The 21,592-nt window shown below is 40.2% G+C and overlaps 1 protein-coding gene across 3 annotated transcripts in view; it reads left to right on the top strand.

Moving 5' to 3' along the window:
• Positions 1 to 20,738, top strand: part of VSTM2B (V-set and transmembrane domain containing 2B) — a 38,066-nt gene extending 17,328 nt beyond the window's left edge. For all 3 annotated transcript variants that reach the window (XM_050923120.1, XM_050923119.1, XM_050923118.1), the window contains one exon: positions 20,117 to 20,738. In XM_050923120.1, coding sequence (XP_050779077.1) covers positions 20,117 to 20,205 — 89 coding nt within the window. In that variant the 3' untranslated portion in view covers positions 20,206 to 20,738. The remainder of the gene's footprint in view (positions 1 to 20,116) is intronic.
• Positions 20,739 to 21,592: the final 854 nt, after the last annotated feature.

The raw sequence follows: 21,592 nt of genomic DNA, 5'->3' as shown, positions 1-21,592 counted from the left end.
CTGTATTTGACTTTATTGTACTGAAATAGCATTTAGTGTATCAGGGCCCCCTTATTCCGGGGATTTGCCCAAGCTGTGGCATAGCTAGACATTGAACCCATGACTCCTGAATTTCAGTCCACTGCCTTAACAAGACAAACCTTACTCTCTGATTAAGTGACAGGCACATATAATCTACATATTTATCTCCCAAAAGACAAGTTGGCTGCATTGTCTGCACAACAGTCTTGTAAAGAATGACCAAAAGGGGCTGCCCGTAAGCTATGTATCATGTTATGGGATGAATGAGTCCTTAATTTTGCATGTTTCAGTGTTACTAGGGAGTAATCACCAAAAAATGTGTCCCGTAATTTATGGATTGCTCAAAATATGTGCCTACGTAATGGCTTTGGGGCAGATTTTAGACGAACCTGTGCTTTGAATGTAGATTACAAACAGGAGTTTCAGAATTCCCTTTTATTTGCTTAATCTCTAGTCACAGAATTCTGAAGCAGAAGCCTTGAAATAAAATAAACAAAGATAAGAATGTGGAACAAGAAGCTATTCTTCTTTATGCTTGAAATGCTCGGAAGTACACTGCAAAACTCAAGCCTGAATGCAGAGATGGATTGTTCATCGTAGGGAAGCCAATGAGTGCAAAAAAAAAAAAAAAAAGCCTTTTCTGGCCAATGCTAAAGAAATCCCTGTTTGTGCCTCATCGGTTGGAGCTTATGTTCTGAGATAATATGGCCAATGAAAGAGCCTAATTCCATAGTCCTTGTGCATGCAATACTCTCTCAGTTCCATTGGTGGGAAGTGCATATATGTAGACAGGCCTTGAGCTGGGATGGGCCATGGAGCCACACAGTTTGGATCAGAGAATCCACTGAGATGAGGAAGATGACGTGAGAGGATATTAGGGCCTGCTATGGGGACTGGGAAGCAGAAGGCATATTGTCAGAGCAGGGAAGCTAGGATGCTATAAGCACTTAGATTTGGAAGCCCTTTGTTCAGATTGCATTTGGGTTCAGTTTGAGACTGGAATTGGGGACAAAAACTACAGTTTGGGTCTAAAGCTCTGCTGAATTTAGTCAGACTCAGGCTGGTCTGATGCATGTCAGTCAAAAGAGTTTCCAGTGGAGCTAATTTATCAGCATCAGTTTTTCATACAGTAACTTGGAAAGGCAAAACCTTGTAACTTCTTATATGGCTCAGTTTCCCCACTCTCCCAGCTCTCCAGTGTCTGCACCTGGTGCTTTCAGTGAGATCACACACCACATTCCAAGAAACTGACTATTGCCATTGCACAATGTAAATGAAATCTTGGTCATATCACCTTTTTCATATACATTAAATACAATACCAAGACACGTTGGGGATAAATGAAATCAGAATAAGCTCCTAAATGTCACTGGGTAATAAAAGTGCAAAAGGAATTTCTCATTAAATACACATCACTAATGTTTTAAAAGCTAAGCATATTAAGGATTCTCTTGGTTTCCAGTAGGGACAAGTGAGGTCAAGTGCTATTTGTTTAATGTGATATTGATTAGTTCATAGACTGGACAAAAGTAAGAACTCTGTTGCAATGTCTTCAGCATAAATGAGTTAGGTCAGGCTAATTATTGTGAAAAATATGATTTATTTGCTTAGCTCTCACATGTAATGCAAAAGTATACTAGCCTATGCTAGACTAGAACAAAGAAATCTAGACATGACTGATTTATTTTAAAATATGTGTAAATTGTAATAAAGAAAAAGTATTGGAAAAATAATGGAAAGTGGGCTGCAGTTTCTTTTTAAATGTTTGGAGAGCCTTATCGATTGTGGCCTACATTTTCAAAGAGCTTTCTTAAATGGTATTTGCATCAACAATACTTGCCCATGTATCAATTTATGAGTGAAAAATGGTCATTTGCGGGTAGAAAACTATGTGCCTAAATGTCTGTCTGTGTACTCAAGCATATAAGCTGCATGGTTTCTGTGCATGCAAACAAATACGCTTTGCAAATTTTGAAGGTACATTTCCAGTAGTGATTTTGCAAAATCAGTCTCTAATGTGTAATACTTGTTCACAATCAGTACTTCTGGCAAGAGAAGCTGGTAATAGATAGTCAAGGATTCCAGTATATTGATATAGAGTTAATGATGTATTTTGGGGGGGGGGGGGCGGTGAATTGTTTTGTAATATTTAATATTGTATTCCCCTAATCTTTAAAGCAGTAGCACACTTAAACTATAACACCAGCATTGGGAGCCAAGAATGTAATAAGCAAACCTAGTTATAAAGAGGATTATTATAGTGAGGTTTGTAGTTGAAAAGCGAAAGTATGACAGCATCTGCTAGAAAATGAGTCTGATAATAGTCCTATAAAGACAGTAGTTTGTCTTTACTTACCAGAGTCTGACAGGACTGTGTTAGTAATAAGATGGCTTCATTATAGGTTTTAATTTAGCTCTGCTAAAGCAGTGAGTACTGTGACAGGTTCACAATTGCTATTTACTATGTGTTGTTAAAATTAGATAATGGCAAAGCAATTCCATGTGTCAATGATAAAATGGGGGTGTCAGCAAAATAGTATTATTTGTCACAACAGCAGTTAACAACCAAGTATTTTGTATTGCTAGGGTATCATCAGTTGGGAGGCAATTGTGTTAGCAGGAAAGTAGAGCAGTTTGGCAGAACAGCAACTGTGTTCTGTGGAGAAGCTGGTGTGTTTGCAATACAGAGCTTATTGTGACACAGTCGGAGAAAAGAAATTTAGTTATGATGTCAAGTGGTTACAATAAATTGCTGAGGCCTGCTCCTATATTTGCATAGATTAGTGGTACGAAGCAGAATCTTCTTTTTATGTACTAATGACGGGTGTTAACCTCAAAACCAATCGAAACAGGATTAACAATTAATTTGATGCTATTTTATGTCTATCATGTTAGTCAATTGTAAAACATACTCTAGCTTACTTTAACTAAAACACATTTTACTAGCCTTGTAGATATAAAAAATCAGTGTGCTTCCAAGTGCTACTAATCTGAATCCTAATTAACCCTTATTACTTTTTTCCATTTTACATAAAAAGATGGCATTCACTGTTATCCCTCTGTCCACACTTTTTCCCTAGCAAGTGTATTGTTGGCTGTTTCTATAAAGATTATATTTCATAGCTCTCAATAGAAAGTGTTACAGCTACTTTCTTTTAATCCAGAAGACGATGGTGGCTGCCCTTTTTATCAGAGTGAGTGCCCTACATAGATTCACCAGTGGAAAGTGTGTGTGCATGCGCACATGTGCGCACACAAACATTTATGAGTGTTTGTATGTATAGACAGAGGAAGAATGATCTCTTCTTCATAGAGAGTGAGATTTGCAGCTTTTAAAATATTTACTTTTCTCACATAGACTGAGGCCTGAGATTTCAAAACTGCTCCTGAACCTCACTCTAGTACTTATTCTTTGACCTATGGAAGGGAGAGAGTTATTGTCTGGAAAATTCCAAAGTAAAAGTACATTGACTTCAGTAATTCAGAAAGTTCCAGATTTAAATTTCCAGGTGGAGGATAGGTTTATCAATGGCAATTAGCCAGGGTGGGCAGGGATGGTGTCCCTAACCTCTGTTTGCCAGAAGCTGGGAATGGGAGACAGGGAATGGATCACTTGATGATTACCTGTTCTGTTCCTTCCCTCTGAGCACCTGGCATTGGCCACTGTCGGAAGACAGGATACTGGGCTAGATGGACCTTTGGTCTGGCCCAGTATGGCCATTCTTATGTTCTAAATGCTGATTAACAATATATAGGGACTTCTCCTGTGAAGTCAAAGCTACTTCACTGATAAGTGTTGGACCCATGAATGGTAAAACCTTGTTTGCTACCTCAGGCCCCACTCCTGTGGGCATGCTAGCTTACTACAGTGAAGATAAATTGCCATATTTTGCAATTTTGTTGTAAGCCTTGCAATAATGATGTTTCTCTTGAAGTCCAGCTCCTGGAGTCATCAGAATACATAAATATCCCAGCTTTCACTTTTAAAATCGTTTCTAGCTGTCATGGTTGCAGAGGAAAGTTTGAAAATGTGTCCCAAGTGCACTGTGAAAACCAGAAGGCAAGTAAAAAACCCCCAAATTTACTGTTTATACAAAATCTCGTTTTTAAGTCAATCTCTTAATTTGGGTGCTGGCTCATTATTTTTGGATGTTTGGAGTTGGCGCATGGCAATGTAACTATTCACAGAAGGAAGCACTAAGCCTAATAGTAAAGTGTTTGCAGACTGGGTCCTAATTTATTAACATTTTAACAACTACTAATGTGGTAATTTATTCTTATTATATCTTTTAAAGCTTATTAGTTGAAGATCAATCTTTCACCAATCTCACTAGTCTTTCCTTTTAAAAAGAATAGCCTATTTTATCCCACATTATCAGAGCTCCAGGGAAAAACTTAATGACACTTATTATTGTTATGTTAGCATCCTAGCCATGCTGCTATAGAAAATTCTATAACTGGCGCACATCCACAGCAATATATTCTTATCTGATTTTTGATGTCTTGGTCCCACATCATGGAGACTTGCCCATGGATACCAGAGCAGAAATCTATTATATTAATTTACCATGAAGAAGAACCTGACTGCAGATCCCAGAAGATGAACTATATTAGTGTTTTTTTTAATTCAGACTGGTATAATAGTATTCTGGCTGTGTAAGCTAGAAAGGACAAATTACCATAGTTTATGTGTAGAGAAACATTTCTCTGCTGGACTTTGTGGATGCAGAGCTCAGACCTGATTCAACGGTTTCCATAATCAAATGCTGGTATTTATGAGAGGCAGAATTAAACTTTCCTTAAGAGTGCTCTGTGTAGCAAATCCTATCCTAAGTGGCACAACTGGCAAGTGGTTGTTTGGGAATAAGAGCACACTGATTCCTTTAAACATGCTCTTCTGATCCTCCTTGAGACTTTTCCTGGGAGCTCGGCTCTACCAAGTTTATTAATACATGATTTGCATATATCCATCCTATCATGGAAGAACAGAGATGCTGTCTCAATTTCCTGCTTTCTTCCTTATGTGCATTCCAGCAAATTTACCAAGCTCATTAGTGTAACTTGCCTCTATTAAATATAACCATTAACAAACAGTAATCAAACAATGGAAACAATGTGCTACATAGGAACATAGCAGTTGTCCTATTAGATGTCCAAAACCAGATGATCCAGCGGAAACTGTAAAAACCTCCTAAAAGGATGACTGATGGACTCTGTACTATACATATATGTTTGGAAGGAATTGTCAGCCCTAATGTTTTGGGAATACAGTATTGTATTTGGCCCTAATAAACTTCAGTTGTAATGAGCTCTACTGTAATCAGAGATCCATCCACTTTTGATAATAGTGGTGACTTACGGAAGATACAATGTACTTTATTTCTCCATTAGTTCCTTGATCTGTCCCTATATAGCCTCACAGGCGTGCAAACAAATTTGCTGCCAGCAAAACATTGTAATGCTTTAGAAAATAAACATTGAAGGCGGAGCCTAACTTTGCTTCATGGCACAAGCTCACAGATTTCCCCCATTGCCTCTCTCCTCTCCTCCTTGCATAATCTGTTTATAGACATCTAATGCATCCATAGCACTAGTATTTAGCTCATAGTGATGCCCCATATTTAAGGCTGCAAGTCTGTCACAGAGATCATGGAGTCCATGATCTTTCCTAATCTCCGTGACTTCTGCAGCGGCTGGTGTTTAGGTGTGTGGGAAGAGGCTTAGGGGATTGGCGGGGGTGCTTATTTGGAGTTGGGGGTCCCCCTGCAGCTCCTAGGTGGCGTATGGGTTCGGGGGGGGGTCTCCGTACCGTGTGCTGCTGGCTCCCACAGGCCCCGCCCCCGCACCTCCCATTAACTGCGGTTCCCGGCCAATGGGAACTACAGCAGCCAACACTTGTGGCAGGAGCAGCTGGCCCCTGCCTTAGCCACCTAGGAACTGCAGGGATTCAGAGCTGGGTAGGGAACTCCGCCAACCCTCCCTCCCCCAGCACCAGTGGGGGTCCCAGGCCCCACACTGCGGCCCAGCCTTCCCCATCCCCAGTACCAGTGGTTCTCCCAGGTCACCTCAAACCCCTCCCGCAGCACCCACAGCGCTCCTGGACCACCCCCCTTCCCCCAAGCCCCACCGCCCAATTTTTAGTCATGGTGGGTATTTTTAGTAAAAGCCATGGACTGGTTACTGGCCTGAATTTTTGTTTATGGCCCGTGACCTGTCTATGACTTTTAGTAAAAGTGAGGGCTGTCAAGCGATTTAAAAAAAATGGTCATGATTAATCACGCTGTTAAACAATAATAAAATACCATTTTATTAAATTTTTTGGGTGTTTTCTACATTTTCAAATATATTGATTTCAGTTACAACACAGAATACAAAGTGTACAGTCTCACTTTTATTTTTTATTACAAATATTTGAACTGGAAAAAAACCCCAAAAAATAGTATTTTAAAATACGCCTAATACAAGTACTGTAGTGCAATCTTTTTATCATGAAAGTTGAACTTACAAATGTAGAACTATGTACAGAGAAAACCTACATTCAAAAAAAACACAATATAAAACTTTACAGACTACAAGTCAATCAGTCCTACTTCTTGTTCAGTCAGTTGCTCAGACAAACAAGTTTGTTTACATTTGCAGAAGATAATGCTTCCTGCTTCTTTACAGTGTCACCTGAACATGAGAACAGGCATGGCACTCTTGTAGCTGGTGTTGCAAGATATTTACATGCCAGATGCACTAAAGATTCATATGTTCCTTCATGCGTCAACCATCATTACAGAGGACATGCGTCCATGCTGATGACGGGTTCTGCTTGATAACCATCCAAAGCAGTGTAGACCGATGCCTGCTTACTTTCATCATCATGAGTCAGATGCCACCAGCAAAGGTTGATTTTCATTTTTGATGGTTTGTGTTCTGTAGTTTCCGCATCAGAGTATTGCTCTTTTAAGACTTCTGAAAGCATGCTCCACACCTGATCCCTCTCAGATTTTCGGAAGGAACTTCAGATTCTTAAACCTTGGGTCGAGTGCTGTAGCTATCTTTAGAAATTTCACATTGGTATCTTCTTTTCATTTTGTCAAATTTGCAGTGAAAGTGTTCTTAAAATGATATTAAAAAGTCATCATCTGAGACTGCCATATATTTCATGTTATAGCAGAATGTGGGTAAAACTGAGCAGGAGACATACAATTCTCCCGCAGGGACTTCAGTCACAAATTTAATGAATACATTTTTTTTAACAAGCGTCATCAGCATGGAAGCATGTTCTCTAGAACGATGGCCGAAGCATGTGAGGCATATGAATCTTTAGCGCATCTGGCACATCAATATCTTGTGATGCCAGCTACAACAGTGCCATGAGAATGCCTCTTCTCACTTTCAGGTGACATTGTAATCAAGAAGTGGGCAGCATTATCTCCCACAAATGTAAACAAACTTATTTCTCTTGGCGATTGGCTGAACAAGAAGTAGGACTGTGTGGACTTGTAGGCTCTAAAGTTTTTGCATTGTTTTGTTTTTGAGTGCAGTTATGTAACAAAAAAACCTACATTTGTAAGTTGCACTTCCATGATAAAGAGATTGTACTATAGTACTCGTATGGGGTGAATTGAAAAATGTTATTTCTTTTGTTTATCATTTTTACAGTACAAATATTTGTAATAAAAATAATATAAAGTGAGCACTGTACACTTTGTATTCTGTGTTGTAACTGAAATATATTTGAAAATGTAGAAAAGCATCCAAAATATTTAATAAATTTCAGTTGATATTCTATTTTTTAACCATGTGATTAATTTTTTTGAGTTAATCGCGTGAGATAACTACAGTTACTCGACAGCCTTACTAAAAATAGCTGTGACTAAAACGTAGCCTTATCCTTTTTTCATATAAAAGCAGAGCATCCACCAAGACACCAACATCTTCCACCTGCTGAAGGAGCAAACAAAATAAAAAGGCAACTGTTGTACAGATCTAATATTTTTTCACAAAAATATGATTTTTCACCAGTGTTGTGCAGTCCTCTACATAATCTCTGCAAAACCCTTTATATCCTCTCTAATCAACCTCAGCCCCCATGTTTTTCCCCGACCCAGCACCATAGTACTGTGATGGGTAAACCTCAAAATGCTTTTTCAGATAAATACTGAATTGTCCAGATGCTATTTCAAACCTTATCTGAAGTGTCAGAATCTTTGAGTCTGTGCAGTTGGGCTGGAAATATCACTAGAATAATTTTTCTTAGGCTATTTTTGTATTTTTTGTATTTTTCCACTATAACTAGAGGATGGACATGATTAATAAGTACAATAAGGCTATGCTGAGATGCAAACAGCTTCGGAGTAAGTTGAGGAGTGGAACTGGGTGTGATTGAAGAGATTTGAGATGATGATGCAAGATTTACCAGGTCTGTTGGCAAATAAAATGAACTTCTATTTCTTTGAGGAGTTTGAGGTGTGGGCAAGTGGGAGGGACATGGGGGATGGACTTCTTACTCTTTCAGGAACCTACAAAAACAGAAAATAAGAATATCTTTCATCCAGACATATAAGAGGGTCTGTTGGTGACCTGGGAAACCACAGCAATAGGCAGAAGAGAGAGAGAGATGGACCATCATTTGCATTCTCTTTCACAGCTGCATAGGAATGTAAATCCAGTCTGATGTGAAGTAGCTTTCTCAAGACAACATAGTCATGGAAGGAGATTTAGAAATCTAAGTCATAAACAGAAGTGTGCAGCGGGTCAAAAACTCATTACATCACTTCTTCATGCTTCATCTCATGTGGCTCAATATGGATTCATCCCATTCAGTGGTTTAAGAACATGTGGGAGGACAGCCTTCTATCAGCCAAATCTAGGCCCCAATTCTGCTTCTGGCTGCGCAGTGGCGCTTATCTAGAATGTGCAGGATCCAACTCTGCAGAGCCAGTTGGAAGTCCGGACCTGAAACCAGTGGAGTGCAGAGAGTTTATTAGCCTTGCATGAATGAACCTTCATGTTACCAAAAGCAGGGAATAATTTTGTGACAGTGGAGCACCTGCTTTTTACTGGTGGTGTACTAGGATTTCACTGGCAGATTGCATTAGGTTAATGAGTGATGCAGATAAATCCCTCTGCACCACACTGAAAATGTTGTGCTTGCCAAGCAGTAGTAAAGCTGGGATACCAGCTGTGGGGCTTGAACTTTCAAAGACTCAGTGATAGTAAAGCAATACTGTGCTGATGTCAATGTACATATATAAAGATGGAATTAGAGTGTATTCAGCTTGCAAAATTACTTCTCAGACTACAAAGTCATTCAAATGTAGTGTAGCCTATTACAGTGTGGTGTAATCATTTAATTAAAGGGATCATGTCAAGTTAAAATTTATGGGCTTGATTTTTCTTTTCATTCAGACTGGTGTGAAACTGGAGTAATTCCAGTCACTTCAGTAGACTTACTCCAGATTTATATTAGAGTAAGAAAACAAAATCAGACCCATTGTATTTCTTTTTGTTAATAATAACATTTTACATCATCAGAGTGCAATAATCGTTCATAGCTAGTTCACTTTCCTCATCGATGCTGTTCATCTAATTTTTGCATTTCATTCAACTTGGACACTGAAATTAGACTGAACAATTTAATTTTTTGGTTCTAATGCTCTATGCTGTTATGTCTCAGTTTCCAACACTTCAATGGACTATTCAGACTCCTAAATAAAACCCTTCATGCTGACATTTAAAAATAATTAACATTGATAATTAATAACTTATTATAATTGTATCTGTATTAATTACAATAGCACCTACAGGTTCCAGCCAGGGTCAGGACCTCACTGTTCTGCTAATGACAGTTCTAAAATAAGACGGTCCCAGCGCAAAAAAGAGGAGAGGAAGGATGAGAGGAAAAATATTTGGTTCTGAATATCTTGACTTTGTTTTGTTTGTGAGAGTGCTTGTGATGGTGTTGGACTGATGTCCTGGAAGATGAAAGCTTCTATTTCTCTGAGTCTACAGCATAGTTACATAAGTGACTGAGGTGCAAACTTCCCCACTAATGTGTCTCAATCATGGCCTGAAGTGGCTGCTTCTGGGGTGAAAGAATAATTCAGTCTCCGGCCTCTTCAAAACTGTGTGCTGTTTTCATGTACTGTTTGCAGGGTAATAACCTGAGAGAACTCCATGCTTGTAAAATTAGAGAGAACTTTTTACAGAGATGCTGCAACTGCAGCTAGTGTTCAAAATGTGCATCTAGACTAACTTCCTGGTGCCTCTTGCAATCTGTGCTCCTCCCTACAAATCCCATGCAGTTTGCAGCATCTTTCTTTTCAGTAATGTTTGTTGCATCTTCTGTGCAAGCATTTGCTGACTTGCTGGGGCCACAGGTTTCCAGTATGTAGCCCACCCATGGGAAATAGCCTTTACTGGAAGCCCATTGTGGCCTGTTAGGCCTCACAGTTATTCCAGTATAGTGGTCTTTGAACCAGTCGTCTTGTTTTTGTTATCGCTGTTGGTGGGGGACTTGTTTCTACCCCATTGCTGCTTTCATTCTTTTGCTCCTCTGTATTTCTGTTATGCCAGCTCATGGCTGAGGCTCGTTATAAATCCTCCTGGTCTTGGTCTTGGCCCTGTCTGAGCATGCCAGCTGTCTGCTGCTACTCTGCAGTTGTCTTGGGTTTCATCTCCACTGCTGTACTGAGTCTGTAGCTACCTCATATAATGCATACCCCACTGTTATCTTTTGCCATTGCCTTGTGTGGCTCTTTGATGGTTGGACCCAGCCCTGCTTATCTGTTTGTAATGGCCTCAAATCCTTGACTGTTTTGTTGTAGCAGGCTGCTGGTTAGCTTGGCATTCTCTTAACAGCTTCTTGTCCTGGCAGTTGTTCCTCTGCTGGGCTGCCCCTCACAGGAAGCCCAGTTTTGGTCTTCTGATCCACCAGTCCCTGTGCTAGGCAACTATCTAGTCCCTGGGACAATGCATTGTGATGGTCCAATATAGCCAGGTAACGACCCTTTCTGATCTGTTTTGCTTTTACCATTGGTCTCTTTGCTGCCTTTACTGCCCACTCTGCCTTCCCATTGCTTTGTGGGTACCCAGGGGAAGACATCTTGTGCTGAATCATTTGAATCCTGCTGCAGTGTATTGTGGTCTGTTTGTCTGAGCATAGCATGTCAGGAATGCCAGATGTTGCAAAATGCATTTTCAGTTGCCTGATCACAGTTCTCCAGATAGTCCAACACACAAAAATTGGAATGACCTACTGTGACCGTGTTCCTTTCATTAAAAATGGACAGGTTTATTCTGACCTTTTCCCAGCATTGGGTTGAGATTTCATTCAATTGTAGAGCCCCCTGCAGTTGTTGATTGCTATGCTCTTTTTGCACACCTTGCAACGCTTCCGTGTGCTCTCTCAAATGAGCATTCATGTCTGGCCAGTAGAAACTTTGCTTGGCTCATCTCAGGTATACCTCCGTACCCAAGTGCGAAGTGTGTCTTCGTCTCACAACGTCAACTCTTAATTTTGCTGGGATTACTACTTAGTACTGCTCTTTGAAATTTCACATTTCTGTTTTGCAGGAAATTTTGACATTTTGAAATTTGTTTTCTTTCCAAATTGGAGTATTTTCAAAATTTCCAGCAAAACAGAAATTATGAAGAAGAAAAAATGTTTTGAAAGCTTAGTTTAAAAAAATTTAAATTTCATTTAAAAACATTTCATTTAAATAAAATGTTTGATATTTTTTATTTTTACATTATTTCATGACACTTCAGTAGTTGTAGTACATATGTCATGTTTTTACATGTACATTTTCTATATTATGCTTTCTCTTTAAACCACCATAGATTTTTAAAAAATCAAACTTTTAAATATTTAGTTACATATGTTTGTATGATAGCAATAAAAATATAAAAATAGCAAATATATATCAAAAAATAAAATGAAATTTCAACTTCCAAGTGTCTGCACTACAGAAGTAACTGCATAGAGACAGGTTTCATCTCAATTATCACTTCAAAAGTTTTTTTTCTCCTGCTGATGATAGCTCATCTCAATTGATTAGACTCTTCCTGTTGGTATGCATACTTCCACCTTTTCATGTTCTCTGTATGTATAAATATCTCCTGTCTGTGTGTTCCATTCTATGCTTCCGAAGAAGTGAGCTGTAGCTCATTGAAAGCTTATGCTGAAATAAATTTGTTAGTCTCTAAGGTGCCACAAGTACTCCTGTTCTTTTTGCATAAAGACAGATACCCCTGGTCGGGATCCTTGGTGAAGTAGTTTGCTACTTTCAAATCTGGATCCAATCCCACAGTTCTTTCTCATGGCAAAATCCTGATAATCTGGGTCCAGGTACTGCTCAATTACAGCTGGGCTTCTCAAGTAACTTGCTGAAGTAAATTAAGGGTCATCCCACTGACTTCAAGGGAAATACTTAGATTTACACTGATGCAACTGAAAGCAGAGTTTAGCTCACTGAATTCAAGTAGCCTGTAATAATTGTTAAAAGCAGTAAGGAGTATTGGGCAAGCTGAACAAGAGGCAAGCTAATGAGAGTTGTGCATTTGACCCAATCTTGCTTCTTCCAAAGTTAATGCCACCTGAATCTCCTTTCAGAACAGTTTTACATACATAACTTCATTGATTTCAGTGGGTTTGCTTACACTGGTATGAAAGGAAAATTTGGTCTTGGGGTTTAAATAGAGAAATCTACCTTTCATCAAAAATAATCAACCAAAAAAAAGTTTCTTTAACTCTAACTGCTAAAATTAATTGTGAAATAAGCAAGCTCAGATGATCTTAAAAGGGTTATGAATTGTTCTCCTTTAAAAATCAGACGGGAATATGTGTAAAAACATGGAGATTTCAAGTTTTTCACTCGCACATAAAGTGCTAAATATTGGTTTTAATTTAGAGGTTTAAATTAGATTTAAACCAGATTAGGAGTATTTAGAATTTAAAATTTGCCACGGCAGATCTTATAAATTTACAGTTGTTATACATAGTTACAGCTGATGGTTGTTTGGCATAAGAAGAGAAATCCTAACCAGGTGCTTTTGGCCCCACTTCAGAATACCCGTTAAAAGACCAAATTTATAGACAATCAGTTCTTAGCTGCTGTTTCAAGGGGATTTTCCCATTTATTAAAATTCTCCTTTTTCTTTTTCCTTAAATGAACTGTAGCAACCCTAGAAATCAAAGTCCTATTTATTCACTGAACAGGTTTGATGCCAGCGGTAGCAGTGCTCCTTTACCCAAGCTTAGATTTTAATAACATACTAAATATACCAGGTCACATCCTCACCTTAGTGCTATGCAGGTGTGGAGCTGGCTGACTGGCTGTGCCCTGGCAAGCTTTACATAGCCATCAAGAGCTGCCACTTGCCTCCGAGGCAGAGTCTTAGGCTTCACTGCAGATGGACATATACAGTAACTATGGCACTTCTGTGGGAGACGATGAATCCTATATGCCCTAGTTCAAGGGCTGGCCCCTCCAAAGCTGTTAGAATGGTCCAGGCATGAGACGAGGCTGCTGGCAGTTTGGAAATGGTGGTGTCAGTTGGAACCCATGATACCAGTGATTTCAATGCATACAGTAAGTGTAGAGATACTGTTTATTTTTATTTATAATTAAACATTAGGCTTAAAGTGGGATGTTGAGGTGGTCACGTTTTTACATTTTACATTTGCTATATTATACTTTCTCTTTAAAACACAAATAATTAAACAGATTTTTTAAAATATCAAACATTTAACTATTTAGTTACATCTGATGGTATGATAGCAATAAGAATATAAACATAGCAAAGAGAATGGCAGTAAAGGATGTGATCGACTTAACAGCTTCTCTGGTCAATTTAACTTTGCATTTTCTGTTGATGCATTTATGTTTTCAGACATCACTATGTTTCAGCATATACATATTTGTGCACAGACTCTGCTTTAAGGAAAAATTTGGAGAACGGCTGTTGATCATGTATATCAGTAAACACATTATACATAGGGCTGATCCTGTAACCACTGACATTCAAATCTCCTGTTGCTGTAAGCAAGAGTTTAGAATGTGTGTAATATGCATGCTTGGGCCCTTAGCACCGAGACCTGCCAAGTGCTGAACGCCTTCAGTTCCCATTTGGATCAGTGTGTTTCAAAGACACTTGGAAGTTATAGGAGCCTTTCGGCACCTCAGAGGATTGGGCTCACTGTGCCTTTATTTTAATGTGCACAATGTATTAATGTCAGCAACTGCAGTATGATATTCTGCATTTATTTGACTGAGTTTTAACTGTATTTGGCCCCTCTGTTGAATTCAGTGCTCCTGTATGTGTATGGGATCATATATAGAAGTAAACAGAGTCCTGTTTATGTGTAATGCACAGAGCTCCAGACAGCCCGACATGAAAAGAATGCCTGGAATGGGAACTGTCCCCCGAAGTTATTTCTCAACTATAGTCCTTTCTACATGCCTTGTCCCTAGACCTGCCCCGGGTTTCCCTAAACAGAACATTTGTGAGTTATAGAAGCATAGACACAAATCTGGAAAACATATTGATATGAAAACTTCCTTACGTTTCCAGCTCTTCTTGAATGACTTCTCCACCTCGCCCCCCAAATTTTTTTCTTTGGGCAAAGAACAAGCATGAGAGAGGTCTCTCCAAAGGGAGGAGGGAAGAAGAGAGGCTCTTACACCAGGTAACCCCTGTCCCAACTGACAGAGCAGCCTTTGGAGTCTGTCATGGGGACATGTCTGGTGTCCAAAGCCATTCCTGTATACAGGTTCCATTCATCCCAGGTACTGTTACTCTGACTGGCTTGTCGCAGGCCTTCATTGACCAGACACTCGGGGCAGGATTCTGACTGGGGGATGAGGAGGCCCACTGCCTCAACAGGAGCTCCTTGAGGCAGTACAAAGGGAGTATGTCTGCTGAGACGTCCTTCAAAAGTGTTAACTATGTACTCTCCCTTGCATGGAGGTAGCTCTGCTGGTTCATGCAAGGTTTTGGGGGTGAGTATCATCCCATCTCCTCTTTGCCCATTTTAGGGAAGTCTTACAGTGTTGTCAATGCAAATCTTGCCAGAGTCCTTGTGCTTTCTGAGTGCAAGGACTGGGGATGTACCCAGCCCCTCCAAAGGGACAGAAAGGCACAGGCTCCTTGCACCTGACCATTACCTAGCCCTTTGTGCTTCCACAGGGCTGTCACATGCTGGCCCTTGGAGCAAAATAGTTACGCGTTTCCTATATTAGGCTCATTCGCTGCTTCATGAAGTTTAGTTGGTTTAGATGTACAAAGTGTGACCCTTTCTCTTTGGGAGCTTGTACCTTCCATCTCCCTCGCAGCAACACACAATTATAGGACAGAAGATGACCAGGAAGTACCTTTGAGCTCTTGAGTTTATACAGCTATGCCGTGCTTGCTGTCTTCCCTCCTTTCACGCACATCTCTAATGCCCTTGAAAAACAACTTTATGAATTGCTTCTTTTGCTGCCTTAGTTAATTGCATTTGTTAATGATTTTCTGTAAAAATTTCTTTTCATGCTCAGCTGTTACTTAGTTGATGGTCTCATGTACAAGTTTACATGGAATGACTTAAATTAAAATGCCAGTAACTGAAGGCAAGCAGCATTCATTCAAGGTGGCTTCTCATAAACTCATTGGAGTCTGGAAACTAGATGGTGTGAAAATTAGTTCTTAATAGCATCCTGGCAGATCTGTGATTTGAATATTTTGCTATTGAATAGTAATGTATCTGTGCTGGCGAGGCAAATGTAGGCCAGGAGTTAATTTGAGCGGTGGTGCCATGTTTACAGAAGAGCATTTCCAAGTATTCCCTTTGACTGAACCACAGAACACACATGGAGAGACTCACAATGCATGCAAACCTGTGTAATAACCCCAGACTAACATTTTCATAATAGGTTATATAAAGCTTGGCTCCCAAATTAAAATTGGACTGATTTTTTTCAGAGATACTGAGTGCCTACAGGTCCCACTTGAAGGCTTCCTCTCTGAAAAGTGACTGTAAATACAGGTGGTTCCCTGTTTGTCTCTCAGTGACTCCATAATTAATGTGCTTGGTAGTTTACAGGGGTAAAGCTGTTTCTTCTGCCAACCCTGCAAACTCAACCTGGTATCTGAGGGTCAAGCTGGGATCTTTCTGTCTTTTGCATTATCTCCAGTAATAAAGGTTCCACAGAGCAAACTAGGTCTTCAGCTACACTTATGCAACCGCCATTGCCTTCCAATTATGGCCGCCAAGTCCATTGCCTTCAGTAGGCTTGCATAGCTGTAACTGATTGTGTAACTGCCAATAAATAGATGATGCAGACAAATCCAGCTCACATTGTCTCAGTTATGTTGGCTCTGAAGCAGTAATAACTCACCCTGCAGATAGGATTGTGAATTAACAAAAGAAGCAGATCTGGTGAGTAAGAAGGTGCCATTTTTCACATTCACTTCTCTGGGAAGAACTGAGCTGTAAAGGGTGTAGAAATAACCATGATCCCCACGCAGCTCTAGTGGGTATTAGTTCCCAGTCACAGTGTGTCCAGGAGCTTCTTCTAAAGCAGTGGTTCCCAAACTGGGGTTGTGAACCCCTGGGGGTTCGCAACATGTTACAGGGGGTTCTCGGGACAAAAATTCCCTAATGACGGCCAGAGCTGTCCCTAGGAACCCTGGGAAGAATGGGGCCAGCAGCCTGGAGTCCCTGGACTTCCAAGAGCTAAGCAGAGCAAAACCAGCATATCTATCACACTGAGGAGATTGAAACTCCAAGACTCCTTATAAGAAATGGAAAGGGGGGGTGGGTATTTTTGGCTGTTTTTAAAATGAAATAGGCATCTAGTATTGTTTTTAAAATTATTATGAAGAATAAGTTTAAGCTTTGTTTGTTTGCCTGGACTGCTCAAGACCTGAATGCTTTTGTAGGAGGAACTCTTTGAGTTGGCTTCTTAAATACCTTCATGCTGTTTCACATCAAATACTCCTTGACGAAACATAGGAGCCTGTCTTATAACAGGCTTATTCAAAGTGATACAAGCTACAAAAGTGAGAACTTGGACAAGTGTTGCTGTTTTCATAATGTAATAAAAATAATATCATGATAAATAATAATAAATACTCTGTAATAAGCATGTCACAAAAACAAATTTTATATTTCTGAGATCACTGCTTTTATAATTTATACTCAGGTAAAGGAGAAAATCATTTTTCATTTTTAGGAAACATTCATTTTTAAGAGGGGGTTTGCGATACTTGACAGTTTGGTGAAAGGAGTTCACAGGTTGTTAAAGTTTGGGAACCACTGTTCTAGAGCAGGGCACCTCTACACTACCCTTAATAGGGGATTGGGTCTTGTAGCACAATGTAAATTTGTTTCTTTTTAATGCGGTAGTTAATGAATAGAAAATAAACAAGTATTTTATCACATTTTTAGAAATATTTCTGTGCAAACTCTTTGCCTTTTATGATTCATGGAAAGGGGTTGGCTATGGGAAGAATCATTTGCAACCTCTCTGCATTGTTATAAAGTTAAACATTTAACTTGTAGACTCTCTATATTAAAAGCTCCAGCACTTACTAGTGCATCCAGCAGCTATTAAGGCAGAGGGACACACTTAAGAAGCAGTAATGCCTAAAGGTGATAGTGGACAGCAAACTAGATATGAGTTGGGAATATAATAAAATAGCAGGGAGGACCCAGTTTTGATCTACAACATAACAACCTGTAGCAGGGCAGTTATACTCCTTGGTGCCTCTGCTGACGATAGGGTTGCCAGGTGTCTGGTTTTCGACCAGAATGCTTGGTCGAAAAGGGACTTTGGTGGCTCCAGTCAGCACAGCTGACTGGGCCACTAAAAGTCCAATTGGCTGCAGCTGCCGGCTCCGTGCAGCTCCAAGAAGTGGCCGGCATGTCTCTCCACCTCCCAGGCACAGAGGTGGCCGGGGGGACTCCACGCATTGCCCTGTCTGCGGCACAGGTGCCACCCTGAGCACCAGCTCTGCAGCTCCCATTAGCTGGGAACCGCAGACAATGGGAGCTGCAGGGGCAGCACCTGAAGATGGGGGCAGCACACAGAACCCCCTGGCCACCCCACTGCCTAGGAGCTAGAGAGACATGCCAGCTGCTTCCGGGAGCTGTCTGAGGTAAGTGCTGGCGGGAGCCCACACCCTGAACTCCTTCTCACACGCCCCAGCTTTGAGCCCCCAGCCCTGAACCCTCTCCCTCACCCAAACTCCCTCCCAGATCCTGCACCCTCTAATGCACCCCAACCCCCTGCCCCATCCTTGAGCTCCCTCCTGCACTTCAAACCCCTCGGCCCTGGCCCAGAGCCCCCTCTCGCACCCTGAACTCCTCATTTCTGGCCCTACCCGGAGACCACACCCCCAGGCCAGAGCCCATCCCCCTTCCCATACTCCTGCCCCAGCTCGGAACCCCCTCCCACACTCTGAACCCTTCGGCCCTCACTCTCAGCCCAGAGTCCCCTCCTACACCTCAAACCTCTCATCCTCGACCCCACCCCAGAGCCCACACTCTCAGCCAGAGCCTTCACTCCCTCCTGCACCCCAACCCCCTGTCCCAGCCCAGTGAGAATGAGCGAGCAAGTGAGTGACGGAGGGAGGGGGAATGGAGTGAGCAGAGGCAGGGGGCGGGACAGGGGTGTTTGGTTTTCTGCAGTCAGAAAGTTGGCAACCTCAGCTGACAATACCTTGAATTCAGTGCTCCAGTACGCTCTTTGTGACTCTCGTGAGAAAACTCCTTATGTACTCATTCCAGGGTTTTATCCTCTCTGTGGACCAGATTCTTACACTCTTACAGTGATAGCCTCTGGTTCAGTCTTGCTCACATCAGTGAGAACGCTGGTGGAAAGAGGCACTACTTCACATAAGGGCAGCAGAATCTGCCTCTCTATGGGTTCTCTCTAGTGCAAGAGCCTTGGTGCTAATTGCAGGAACACCTCCCCTCCCATTCACCGTCACAGATCACTTGCCATCTGTATAACATCCTTGTGGCATCTAAAGCAATGTCTTACATGGAAAAGTAAATATAGGAAAATACTTTATGTGACAGAGTAGATGGAAACCAGGAGGGGAGCCCGCACCATGCAACCAGCCAGCTTTCCACAGGCCACCAGCAAGTGGTTCACAGGCTCCAGTTTGAGAATCCCTGCCGTTTTGAGTCCTGGGCACTTTGTTACTGGAATGATTAAGACAAATTGGGCGGGTGGGGGGAATTTAGAGAACAGCAATAAAAAAGAGTCAGAAATTAGAAACTGACTTGCAGGGAATGATTTAAAAGAATTAAATATACTTGGCTAAGAGACAATTTCCTGGGATCATAACTGATTATACCTTTTGAGTACTTGTAAACATCACAGAGAGAAGAATTATTTAAGATAGCACAAGGTAATAGATAAAAGAAATTTTATCTGTATGTGAGAAAATTCTTCTTAACTATGAGATCTACTAGATGGTGGAGAAGTCCCAAGAGTCAGGATGAAAATCCCATCAGTTGTGGCATTTAAAACTAATCGGGATAAAGGATTTGAGATAATACTGAATAAAACAATGTTGCCCTTCCCAGGATTTGGACTAGATGACTTTAAAAGGTCTCTTCCACAGCTGACTTTTCTAGATATTGCTCTTTATGTGTAGAAGGTGAACAAAATGCAGGGTCTTGCTGTCTCAATTCCAGACAAAACTGGTACATGTCTTGTTGATCAAGGAATGTTGCAGAGTACAGCCACAGCATTTGTCATTTTCTTTTAAAGTGATGGGTGGTTGATACCTGTCATCTGTCAGGAAATGGTATAATGGATTAAGGTATATTTATAGCAGTCTCAATTGCTGCTATACCAGATGCCAAGTTTAGGCCATACCATTAGTAATGCATAATGAAATGACCTATGTGAGAGGCAGGCTTTGGGGAATAAAGGCATTTGAGCTAGATAGCTCTAGTATGTGATCTTACTATTAAAATTAAGCGTCTGGCCTCTGACTGAAATGATGAAAATAAATCCTTTTATATTGTTCTATATTAAGAAGCTATGTATGTTTTTAAAGACAGAATATTAATCTCTCCCTCTCCTCTTGTCTTTTTCTTTTCTAGGTACAGGACCTATTTATGCTACAGACCCACTCCTATATATGTTCCTGTTAATATTGCATAAGCTTGTACACTTACTAGTAAACCACTGATGGACTATTTTATCCAATATTCCTAAGCCAAACAAAAAGGAACCTATTTAAAAACAAAACAAACCCTTGATAAGAACTGTAGTTTTAAAGATGGACAGAGAGAGACTGAAAGAAGCATGATAAATGGTACATGGGGAGGGGGGAACATATTTTTGGGGATGTTACACAAAATAAACCACCTAAAATAATGCATCTACTTTCCAGATTATATGGTGTAAAGCCATGCTCTGTGCATGGCACCTATGATTTCTCTATTTTAATGTAATATTTTTTCTTTTCTAAACCTTCCTTCTGACTATTCGTTTTGCACGAACTGTTGAGCAGTTATCTTTATGATAAAATGTAAAGATGTTGAGTCAAAGCCCTTCTAAAGAAGGGCAATATTTTTAGTAGATTATTGTGTTTAGGTTTTTTGGATTTCCTTTTTCTGTTTTTTAATTAAATTATTTCTTTTTGAGACATTTTGATTAAAAAAGGCACATCTTACCATAATTAATATTCACTGTCAATAATATTTATTTTTAAATAAAGATTGGAAGCAAGGTAAGACATTTGTTTATAAACTGTATTGTATATTGCTGAATAACAGTTGAATAAAAAGATTTTGAAATAATGTTTCTACAGCTGTGTATGAGTTTTAATGCCTTTATACATAGACAGTACTGAATTGCTACATAGATTGTGTGTTCCTCCTTCAGTCACAATTCATGGCTGTTTGCCTGCTTTATGAAGCACTCAGAACATCCAAGAATCTTGCTATCTCCTGCCTGTTTACAACAAGCAGGGCAAAGGAATGATGGTGCAACATATAACTGTATATTAAATCTATATCAAAAAGGAATCTCGTGCCAGGTGTGTTTCACTTTGCTGATAACTTCAGTTTGGGGAAGTTGCTACATTATGCAAAGTCAGAAGGACCATTAAACAATTTGGAATGTTGAAGGTAGGTTACGTTTTGGGTGTATCCGTTTCTACAATATCCTTGCAGAAACAGCGGAATGGAAAAAAAATTGCATTCTCAAATGTGCAATATTAATAAAATAAAAACTAATAATGTATTGTGTGGCATAGATAATACTTAGTTCTGCCAGGAGTGCAGAAGACTGGACTAGATGACCTCTGAAGGTCCCTTCCAGTCCTATGATTCTGTGATATAAGTAGGGCCTGAACCAACATGCATTGACTGCAATGGGTTCTGGATCAGGCTCTTAGATTTCTGTTGACAAATACCAAATAGAGCTGGTTGACTTTTTTTGAATGAAAAGGTCCCCTTCCCCCCCACACAAAAAAAGGACTGTTTGAAACAAACAATTTTTTTTCACTAAAAAATGGTTTGAAAAAAATTTCATTAACAAAAATGTCATCTCTTTAAAAAAAAAGAGAATGG

The sequence above is a fragment of the Gopherus flavomarginatus genome, chromosome 14 (assembly GCF_025201925.1).
Source record: "Gopherus flavomarginatus isolate rGopFla2 chromosome 14, rGopFla2.mat.asm, whole genome shotgun sequence".
NCBI lineage: Eukaryota > Metazoa > Chordata > Testudines > Testudinidae > Gopherus > Gopherus flavomarginatus.
This window is presented reverse-complemented; position numbering and strand designations above follow the sequence as displayed.